General features: G+C 36.4%; 1 protein-coding gene across 2 annotated transcripts in view; it reads right to left on the bottom strand.

Moving 5' to 3' along the window:
* Nucleotides 1-463: 463 nt before the first annotated feature.
* The window catches only part of PGM2L1 (phosphoglucomutase 2 like 1), a 51,394-nt gene continuing 39,721 nt past the window's right edge, over nucleotides 464-12,136 (bottom strand). For both annotated transcript variants that reach the window (XM_042904616.1, XM_042904617.1), the window contains exons 13-14: nucleotides 8,541-8,674; nucleotides 464-6,126 (exon numbers count right to left, since the gene is read on the bottom strand). In XM_042904616.1, the coding sequence (XP_042760550.1) occupies nucleotides 6,024-6,126; nucleotides 8,541-8,674 (237 nt within the window). In that variant the 3' untranslated portion in view covers nucleotides 464-6,023. The remainder of the gene's footprint in view (nucleotides 6,127-8,540; nucleotides 8,675-12,136) is intronic.

Below are 12,136 nucleotides of genomic sequence, written 5' to 3'. Positions count from 1 at the left end.
TAATTTAAAGCAAGCTGCATGCAAGATGAGACCATTTAATGATTAGAATCAGAATTAAAGAGAGGAAAATAAAGACAGGAGAATGGTCCTATCACTAACAGAAATGAGGAAGTGCAAGTTTAGGGAAGACAGGAAGGAAGGACCAGGAATAACAAATATATTATAATATATATTTAACTTTTTATTATGTTAACTGATGCTAAGGTGAATAGACAAATTAGGTCAAATGAAAGAAAGAGAAAAATAAGATGGAAAAAACTTGAATATTAGCTCTTTCTTCTGGGACTTCTGATGAGCCAGTTTATGAACATGTTTAGTGAATAATAAGCTAGAATATTCATTTAGGCTGAAAGTAGGTTCTAGGTATGCCATGCGTATATTTCAAAAATATGTTCCATTTGGATAGCAAACTTTATGAACCACACAGTAATTAAGATAATAAAAATTACACAGAAACTCATGCTTATAAAGAGGCCTGTTTATTACCGATAACACTTCATTTGGCTAAAACCACAAGAAATCCACTCACAAACACTTCAAGTGCAAATTCTCACAGGCAGTACTTATGATACATCCTGGTGTTTTCATCGGGAAAAAAATGAGAAAATGTTGACAGAAACTGTTAAAACAACGGCACAATTTTGAGCAACTGCTGCACAGGTCAGAAAAATAATTCATTCTTAACTGTATATATTTTATCTGGCATATTCAATGACATAATACAAAGAGTTTATTTTAGCCTAAAACAAAAAGGCCTCACCATATATACAGATGCAGACTCTTGTTTGAGTGCCTCTTTTAAGATATATGATGAATCATAACAGTGGACAAAATATACCAAATAGTTTCAAATTAGTTGTGACTCACTTGGAAGGTAGCACTATTAGGCTCAAAATGGCACTTATAACCCGTGATATTAAGTCTACATAGATACCTTCTTAGCCTACTTGGCCAACATCTTGCTTTGAGTGTAAAATACTAGGCATTATATATAATTTGCAAATAGGAATATGCTCTGCTCTCTCAAAAGGAACAGTATTTAAGGGTGTGCATGCTTAATGAAGATTTATCATAAATTCCAGCAATGAGAAATGCTTAAAAAAACTGAATCAGAAAATTAACATTTTTGATTGTTTCTTACTTAAACTATTAGTTTCTTTAAAATACAACCCCCTAATTCCTACTGTCACCAACTAGGCACTCTATAACACGTACTATATCTGGGGGGCAGGGGGAGGGTGTGGGTATGAAAAACTAATAAAACATGATCTCTGCTCTCAGGGAGCTGATAGTTGGGTGCTCCTTCTCGGTCAAGAAATGCCAATGAGTTAACGAAAACAAACGGGCCAACACCTCTGACAGTATTATATAAGGCTCAGTGGTAACGGAGCTGTTTCAGTTCAGTTTAATTTGGCATTAATACTTTCAAACTTCAGCTTTTAAAAGGCAGGGAATATCCTAGGTATGTCCTATGTCTATATTTCCCAAAGTCAGTGTGTGTACCACCAGGCGGACGCGGCAATTGAGGAGGGCAGAGGGGGAAAACTGAGAGGCCGTGTGCTAAATGTGGTGCTCCTTGCCGGCAGCACTGGTTTCCGTGAAGACTGAAGGAATCATCTTTATGTCGAAACAGTTTTATTATGGAGAATGCAAAATTCAACTTACGTTTTTAAGACAGAACACGAAATTTCACGAGTGGTAGACTACTTCAGATTTTGTGCTTGGGCCCCTTCCCCCCACGTATTTATACTCTTCTGCTTTAGGGTGGAAAAATTTGAGAAGCAAACTTTAGATATGTCATTTGCCCTTACCTTGGACACGTTACTCATTCTTATATGTCCTCTTTTTCAAGTACACAGTCTTGAATGAACAAAGAGAAAAGATCATTTAATGAATGTAATAGTATGGTTAATTTTTTAAAGTAACCAATGGAAAACTTTAACTTTGTTTCCACCTGGAACTAAAGAAAATCGTGCTGTGTTAAGTCCTGCAAAGAAAGATCCTCTTCTTTCCACCTGGGACTTCTTACAGCTTATGGTAAGATGCTGTGGGGACAAATGTGAAAAAAGATTTCCTCAAATTTTGTGCTTTGGATACCCCAAGTACAAGGAAACCTGAAATAATATGTGAGATCAATTGACCATTCAATTGATTAGTATGACTCTTTCCTCATCAGTTTCTAGAGCAATCTCAGAAAAACAAGTGAATTGTAAAAGGCTATAATAAATTAACATATAGTAGTATCCAGACAGACCAAAAAGGTTATGAAATAGATTTAAAATTACTTCTTACAATGTCTTAAATATTCTCACAATAATAACAAAATAACCAAAAGTCCAAAAAACAGACATAGTTTATGAACACGTTTAAAGCATTCTGAATGAATACAATTAAGATTTCTTATCAGTGAGGTAATAGGGCAATAGCTTTTCACAGTAACAAAATGTGGGAGGGGACCTAGGGAAAAAGGGAGGTAGAGAGAAAAAGGCATAAAATAAATTTATCCAATCAATCAAAATTTGGATTTTTCAAGCATCACAAATATCAGTGGAAAACATCTGAAAGAAATACCAATAGCAGCAATTCATAGTTCATAGAACAATTTCTCCATTAAACTCCAGCTAATACCTTTGTTCGATCAATTCCAGAAGCAACCTCCTTAAGAAATAGGAGGTCTATTTCCTATATAAAGTTATGCCCAGAGTATCCAGTCTTTTTCCACTGGATCCACACTTTTATGCCCAGAGTATACAGAGTCTTCCTCTCTGCTGAAGTTAGGACACCCAAATAACAATACAGTTAAAACAAAACCCTCAAATATCCTATAATGCTATATAGTCTTCAAGATGAATAAAATGGTGTTCCAGTCTCACTTATTTGCCAGGTTAAATTAAAAATAATATCCGAGCAGGTCTTTATGCAGTGAATAAAGACTGCACTCATGCCTCTACTACTCAACATATACAAAAAGTCTCTTGTGAGCTAAATTCTTCTAGATAAGGAGCAAAAACTCAAATGTAACTTTCAGTGCTATGATATCATCGTTGTCCCAACCTGAGTTTTAAAAAAACGTATTGGAAGGAACCTTTAAAATCCATTTAGTACATTCCTTAATATATAAATTTGTTATTTAATTTTTTTAAAAAGATCCTTATTCTTTTTTAGTCTGTCCTCATTGAAGATAGAGAATAGTTTGATATATTCCTTCTTACTTTGAGCCTTTCAATAAAAGATTCAACTAATAACTTAGGAAGACTTATTAAACTATCTCAACAGCTTTCTCCCCCCCAGAGTTAAATGATCTTAATTCTTCGAACTCTTTCTCACAAGTCTTATTTTCCAATTTGTATTATATTCCTTTTTATTTCTGCTATGTCCTCTCCTCCCCAGTTCCCATATGATCCTAAGACACAACATCCTAGCAGGAATTGAATCAGTAAGGGGGTACTTTTTCTCACCTCCTAAAACTTGGCTTCTTTTTAGTGGTTGCTAATAAAGGAAAGAAAGCAAAAGGTTCGCTATTTGTTCATCATAATAACAAACACAGCTAAATAACTTGCCCACAGCCAGTTTATTCCCTACTTTTTGAGAGGTTAGTTTGCCCTTCACAAGAAGTTGTTCCTGTGCCATCTTATTGACTTTTCTATTGTTTATTTCTACTGCTTATTTTCAATGTATTCTTTGACCTTGCCCCACTAGTTTGTTCCTTTTCCCCAAAACTCTAGAGAAGCCCAGTTTTGATCTATATACTCAAGGAGAATGCATTCATTTTTGTGATATAATTCATAAAGAAAAAGCTAAACAATGTAGAGCCCAAGGCTGAGACTCATGGGCCAGCACCTCTGCCCTTCCTGGTTGACTTGGATCACTGATTTATTCTATTAGGCCACTGTATACCCACTATGTCAAGTTCATGTTAAAATACCATGCTTACATAGACTTGAGAGCTTGGCTAGAATCTAATAATTCCCTCAATCTATACATTTCAGGAACGTTTGTAAAATTTTGTTAATTTTAACTTTGGATTTTTAAATTTTTGAGATAACCTAAGCTTTCATAACTTTTCACCTTGATTAAGATGACTTAAACATTGTATTATATTAAAGCACTCAAACTGTTCTCTTTATAATAGAATGACAATCATGACATGGCTTTAGTGATTATGAATGGGCTATCATATCATTTTAGCTTCACTTTGTTCTTCAGTCATGGAAACACAGACACTAAAGCCAAATATACATATTTTTGATATATATAGCATCGTTTATAATACTTGGCAGAATATAGGCTATCTCCTAAGTTACATTCTACATTCCTTAAAGCCAATAAAGCAAAAAAGTATACACATTTTCCCTAGTGCAAAGCCTTTGAAAACAATGTCATTCAGAAGTATGGTGCTCTCTACCCTTAGCTAGCTATTACCTACAGTCATACGAGATCTAGCTATAAGAAAGGAAGGAACAAATTAACAATAGTGGCAATACAATAATTTGAAAATTATACTTGGACTATATGGGTTCAACCAAATGTTAGCTGATAGCTGCAATAAACCAAACTGTTATTTAATAAATGTTTAAATTTTATGCTATTATTATTTTTTAGGAAATAAATTCTCTAATACCAGTTATATCCCACTAGCTATTTGTTCAGTATAATTACACACAAGGCCTTGTGATTGTTACCTCTTAACTATAGCACTTGGGTTTAATTATTAATTCTGTGAGTTATATAGGACAGGATACACTTTAAGAAGATTAAACGGTATTTCTCTATTAAGACTTTTTTAGAAGTCTGGGGAATCAACCAAAAGTGACCTTCCAAAATTTTTTTCCAAATTGGTAAAGAGTACTCTTGAGATCAGAAATTCTACAGTGGCCAGCAAGATGTTAGAACAAACTGGAATTTAGTTTTAAAACATGTAGTTTTAGTGTTATTCTAACACCTAAAATCTGGATATTTTATTTCTTAGTAAAATTAGCATTACTTCATCTGATAAAGGAATAAATCTACTTATAAAAATGTAATTCCAAAGTTAGACATTTAAATAAATTTAGAGCTCCTTTCTCAGTTCAGATTTTTTTCTTTACTTGAAGGCTGTGATTACTGACCCTGAATTCTAACATGAAGATCCTTCAGTATAGTTACACTGAGTTTGCTTTTATTAACATTTTTATTTGCATTCATAAAATTTTTTTAAAGGGCAAATTTATTTGCTATAGAGGGGAAGCACCTACATAGTTTGGAAGATTTCCTCAACTGTCTGAAAATTGGCTGATTAAATTATATTCAATGCAGGAACACTGTTTTAATTCATACCATACCCTGAGAAGGCACTGAGAAATCTGACAAGAACAAAACCACTAGGAGCATTGCCACTATTGTTTTACGTTCAGTAAACGTCAGAATTTTAAATACGTACAATAAGTTCACACTACATTAAGAGCACCTGAAAAAGAGAAGCTGAAACCACATATTGTAACATCGGTTCTAAGCTAAAAATGCAAATACCCTATTTCAAATACTCTACTTTGTAAGTTAATACCTGTGACATAACAATGACACTTTCCCACAGTATTATGGGAGCAATGCCATTTTCTTGTCAATTTTATAGATTAATTTCCTTAACTAACTCTACAATTATATAACATGTATCTGCCTTTTTTTTTTAAAACCGTGCTCTACACAATTATAATATGGAACTAAGCTTAATCACACTTAAATAAGAAAACTCACTTATGTATTGTTTTTTTTTTCTGTTAAAGGAAGAACAACGTGTCACTATAATACTTTTAATGCAATGACTTTTGTTCAAGATTATGAAAAAATTTGAATCATTTCTCTCCAGACCATTGCATTTCAAATTGATAGTTTGTTTAGTCAGCCAACCAAAAGAAAGAAAATAAAAGTAAAAGGATACTTGGCCAGAGGAGATAGGGAGAGAATGCTCATATGACGTCAACACATGGAGTTCTTTGCTGTTCTGTTCCATGTGCCAGTGCAAAGAAATGATGTACTGGTGTGCACTAGACAGAACGCCAGATCAGTCCATTTTTACTGGGCTCAAGAAAATTCTCAATCAGAGCTTCAATGAGTTTCTTCAATTCCTCTTCTAGTAAGGCAGTGTCACTGAAGAGAAAGATTAAGGGTTTTGAAATTCTTCATTTTCATCACCTTAAAATTCATTTAAATTGTTATAATTTTAAGAGGACATATTCCGGAGAGGATGATCAAACAATTTGTTAACAAAGCAGAAGTTCACTCAGTTAAAACAAAACAAGACTAAAGGGGAAACGATCACACACACACAAAACACAATTATCACCAACTGAAGTTGAATTTCATGAAAGGGAGTTCCTTGGTACACAGTACATGGATGAGTTTCGGTATATCTACAGATTTCTCCTGAGTTAGGCAATTTAATGGCCTAGAACACCAACACTAGGTGCTATGCTAAAATGGCTTTCTGAAAACTTTGAAGGATACCCAGTAGATATTATGGGATGACATGGCATGATTCAGGTACAGAGGGAGATGTGACTAGAAAAATGAGATGTTTAAAAAATAAATATACACTTACAGGTATGCGCTTCAAAGTCATCACTGCTGTTGCCCAAAAGATTTCCAGGAAAGCTTCTTCTCAACTGACTTCACAATCATTTTTTATTACTTTAATAATCATCCTTTAGTTTTAGCCAAATACAGCATTACCCAGTTTGGTTTCCTTTAAACTCTACTCTGAATGACTTCAGGATGTCTTTTTGCCCCCAAAGGAAATAAAATCTACTCTTAAATGCAAAGACTTAGGAACATACAAAATAATGTACCTCGGACTCTGAAGGCAATTCCAAAAAATCTCCTTCCCAAAAGTATATTAATCAGTGACGAGGTACTATTTTTAGTAAGTTTAAATAGCGTTTGAGATGTTTATTAAAGTCAATTTAGTCACAATTCTTACTCTTAAAAGGCAATAAATTAGGCAGATTAAGTCAAATCATATTTGATGTAAAAAATGAATATTCTCGGGGCGCCTGGGTGGCTCAGTTGGTTGAGCATCCATCTCCTGATTTTGGCTCAGGTCATGATCTCAGTTTGTGGGATTGAGCCCCACATGGGGCTCTGTGCACAGAACCTGCTTGGGATTTTCTCTCCCTCTCTCTCTCTCCCTGCCCTTCCACTGCTCATTCTCTCCCTCCCTCTCTGTCACTCTCTCAAAATAAAATTTAAAAAAAAATTTAAAAAATGAATATTGTCTGAAAATAAATTATTTGTTCATCATTTCTTTATGTTCAACATGTAACAGTTAAAGCTCACAGAACCTTCCAGTAATAAAAATTCACTAAAATTTAAAAATTCAATTTCTTTTTTTTTTTTTTTTTAATTTTTTTTCAACGTTTTTTATTTATTTTTGGGACAGAGAGAGACAGACAGAGCATGAACGGGGGAGGGGCAGAGAGAGGGAGACACAGAATCGGAAACAGGCTCCAGGCTCTGAGCCATCAGCCCAGAGCCCAACGCGGGGCTCGAACTCACGGACCGCGAGATCGTGACCTGGCTGAAGTCGGACGCTCAACCGACTGCGCCACCCAGGCGCCCCTAAAAATTCAATTTCTAAATGATGCAGCTGGTTTGGAAAATAGTCTGACAGTTTCTCTGAAGGTTAAACATAGAAATACCATGTGACCTAGCAATTCTACACCACCTATATACCCAAGTGAAATGAAACATGTCCACACAAAAATTTTTGCACAAATATTTGTAGCACTGCTATTCATTAATAGTTAAAATGTGGAAATAACCCAAATGTCCACTGCCTGAAAAATGGATAAAAAAGTTTTATAACCCATACAACAGAATATCATTAGGCCATGAAAACAATTTTTTTTAAAAAAGGAATAAAGTGCTGATTCATGCAACAACATGGATGAAACTTGAAAACATTATGTTAAGTAAAAGATGCCAGTCACAAAGGGCTAGATATTGTATGATTCCATTATATGAAATGTACACAATAAACTAGTCTATAATGACAGTAGATTGGTGGTTGCCCAGGGTGAAGAGGGTGGGGAATAGCAAGTGACTGCTAATGGGGATGGTGTTTCTTTTTGAGGTGATGAAAATGTTCTAAAATTGTTAGTAAAAAAAAAAAATTGTGGCAAACCATAAGAGACTCTTAAATACAGAGGACAAATTGAGGGTTGATGAGGGTGGGGAAAACAGATGATGGGTATTAAGGAGGGCACTTGTTGGGATGAGAACTGGGTGTTATACATGATGAATCATCGGAATCTACTGAAGCCAAGACTACACTGTTATGTTAGCTAATTTGAGAATAAAAAAAAAAAAAAGAATACGTGGAGAAAAAAATTGATTGCAATGATTGCACAATATACTAAAAACCACTGAATTGTACACTTTGAATGGGTAAACTGTACAGTATGTGAATTGTATCTCAATAAACTTTATATATGCGCATATATGTATATGTATATATATATATACATATATATATATATATGTATATTTAAAAAATCAATTCTCACCTCTGCTCTGGTGATGCACACATCTCTGCGTAATACTTTATCTTGGGTTCTGTCCCGCTTGTCCGAAGAGTAGCCACACAGCCATTTTGAAAAGTAAATGTAATCATTTGGCTGTTTTTACTCACAGGCAGCACCTATGCACAATTTTAACAACAGCTTAGTTACACTCAGTACCTTTTTCATTTTCAAGAGTTGTAAAATATACTCTACTTATATGAGGTATCTAAAGGAGTCAAATTCATAGAAACAGAAAGTAGAAGGCTGTTGGCAAGGGCTGGTGGGGGGCGGGGGCAGTTGTTTAATGGTATGGAGTTTCAGTTTAGCAAGATGAAAAAGTTCTGGAGATTTGTTGCAAAATAATGCAGATATAGTTAACACTGCTGGGCCTGCATGCTTAAACAGTTACGGTGGTACCTATTATGTTATGTGTTTTTTACAGCTGAAGATATTTTTAGAAGAATTATAAAATACAAAAGGAGAGTACATACATAATAATTTATAAATATACCATGTACTTAACATTTATAATAGTACTGGCATTGGGTTATATACATGGTCTCTAGGCCTCAAGAATAATCTTCCAAAGTAAATATTACTTCCAATTTACCGACAAGTTTCAAAAAGAGTAAACAACCTAGTCGAGGTAACCAGCTTAAGTGGCAGAGCAAGAAGCTGAGGCCAGGCCTATTTGTACCAAAGTCCAAACTGCCTCTACATTTGCAAAGTGCTTTACAATTTCAAAGCACTTTCACAGTTTATCAATAGCTTCCAAAGCAGAGTGCCCATATCCTAGAGGACAGGCCAAATAACCTACTGGGGTACAAAAAAATTGTATACTTTTTATGTAAAAGTTAAAAAAAGAAATAAAGCTTTACTTTTGACATTGAACATATGGATTAACACTTGTACTCTTCCTGGACCACAGATCTGTCTATGAAGGTATCTTGGGGGACCTGTGGGGGTTGTACTGTGACATGGGTTTGACAGTGGTGCCTTTCACCAGGTGTCCTGAGCCTTGTCCTCTCCGTGAAACCCCTCCCTCAGTGGTATTACCATACACCAGTTGCTTAAAACAGTCACCTTCTGGGGTTCCTGGGTGGCTCGGTCGGTTAAATGTCCAACTTTGGCTCAGGTCATGATCTTGCAGTTCATGAGTTTGAGAACCACAATGGGCTCTGTGCTGACAGCTCAGAGCCTAGAGCCTGCTTCAGATTCTGTGTCTCCCTCTCTCTCTGCCCCTCCCCTGCTCACACTCTGTCTCTCTCTCTCTCTCTCTCTCTCTCAAAAATAAATAAACGTTACAAAAAATTTAAAAAAAACCAGACACCTTCTTCTCCTCTTTTTCACTCACAGACCATCAATTAGCAAGTCCTGTGTATTCTACTTCGCCCAACTTTCTATCTCCACTGCTACTATATTAAATTTAGGGGCACCTGGGTGGCTCAGTCAGTTAGGCATCCAACTTTGGTTTAGGTCACGATCTCATGGTTCGTGAGTTCGAGCCCAGCATCAGACTCTTCTGCTGTCAGCAGGGAGCCGCTTCAGATCCTCTGCCCCCCTCCTCTCTCTGCCCCTACCCCACTCTCAATCTCTCTCTCAAAAATAAAAAACATAAAAAAAATTCAGGCTCCCATCATCTCTCAGCTTGATTACTGAAACAGCATATGAACTGATCTTCCCGCCTGGGAGTTTGTCTCTCTCTAACCCACACACCGCACAGGCCATTCTGTCTCAAACTCCACACTACCACTACAGTTGTAGAGAACTCCTTGTGGTTCTGTGAAGGAGAACATGCCTTCTCACCTCCAGATCTAGCACCTGCTGCTCCGTTTGCCTGAACACCCACTGTTCCTCCTACATCTGGATAACTCCCACTCTTACTCAGCTCCCAAAAGTCCTCTAGAATGTATTCCATAAGCCTCCCAAATCCGAGCAGGGGTCCTTCCTATGCTCTTCCATGGCACCTTATGCACCCCCTGGTTGCATTTGTCATGTTGTAATCAGTTTCATTCCATTTCCCCACTAGACTCTTGAGTGTAGAAACAGCGCCTTTGTCATTGCTCTATCTCCAGTGTGTCTGTACCTGTAGCACCAAAGGATTCTGATAAATGCCTATTGAACATACACATGAATATCAATCTGAAATGTGAAGAAAAACCTAACAAAGTCTTTGACACTCACTAAGTGACCTTAGGGGATTAACAACATCTATAGCACCTGCCTTATAAAATTGTTGTAAGCATCTGCAGAGAACACACAGGAAAGTACTTTGAATAATGAGTATCATAAGGCTTAAAGGGGGTTAATAGGAAAAAAGCATCACAGCAAGAACTACTCTAAGCACAGCAACAGTAGTGAAATAAAAAGAAGCAAAAAATTTGGTTCTTCTCTTCAAGTAGTTTACAAAGACAGAAAAATACACACATCCTTGCACATATACAGAATACCAACGACTGGGAACCAATATTTGCTGACCAGATGAATTACACACACAAAAGGATTATGAGCTATATTATACACAAGGAGTTGCAGATTTCCCAAAATATATTATGCCCCTAGCAACTTGAGACATCAGGACATTATAAATGGAAATTTAGGCTAATAACCATAACAATAACCAAATACATATGATCAGCAATCTATAGCATTTAAATATTTGTTGCGCACCTACCACGTAGGCAGGAGCCTTGAGAGGCACAGAGGTGTATCAGAAATGTATCTGCCACGTACAACACAATGATAAAATAGAAAGTGATAAGTGACAAGAGGAAGGCACCATATATAATGAAACCTCAGGAGGAAGATATCTAATTTTGGGACCAGGAGGGTATGTGGAGGAGGTGACATGTGTCTGAAGTCTTAAATAATGGCTAAGGTGTGGACCTGCAGCAATAGGAAGGAAACAAAGACTGAGGAAATAGCTTGAGCAAGAAGAGAGAAATTTATAATAAAAATGTATGCATGTAAGAAACTATTAAGTTGTTCTATTTGGCTACAGGTATAGGGAACAAGGTCGAAAAGGGAAGTTACAAATAGAAGGGGGTTAATTGTGAACTTTGAAACAACAGGCTTTTAGACTTTATTTTCAGCATTATGTAGCATCATCACACATTCTCCCTCTCTCCTTCCCTTTCTCTTTTTGTCTAATTCTCTTTCCCATCTCCCCACATGGAGAAAGAGGAGGACAGGATCAGAGGCAGGGAGGCTCTGGGATTACAACTGCTCTGAAGATGGGGCACCTCGGTGGCTCAGTCGGTTAAGCGTCATGACTCAGGTCATGACCTCACGGTTCGTGGGTTTGAGCCCCATGTCAGGCTCTGTGCTGACAGCTCAGAGCCTGGAGTCTGCTTTGGATTCTGTGTGTGTCTCTCTCTCTCTCTCTGCCCCTTCTTGGCTCACACTCTGTCTCTCTCTCTCAAAAATAAACAAACATTAAAAAAACCAAAAAAAAAAAAATTGAAAAAAAAAACTGCTCTGAAGAAAAACAATGGATCCCCTAGTTTTAAGACACTCACAGGCTTGAACTTCCACCATTTCACTATAGTACGAAGTACTACAAATTGTTAAAAAACTTAAAAAAATATATTTGGGTACTT

This window comes from Panthera leo, chromosome D1, assembly GCF_018350215.1.
Source record: "Panthera leo isolate Ple1 chromosome D1, P.leo_Ple1_pat1.1, whole genome shotgun sequence".
Classification (NCBI taxonomy): domain Eukaryota; kingdom Metazoa; phylum Chordata; class Mammalia; order Carnivora; family Felidae; genus Panthera; species Panthera leo.
This window is presented reverse-complemented; position numbering and strand designations above follow the sequence as displayed.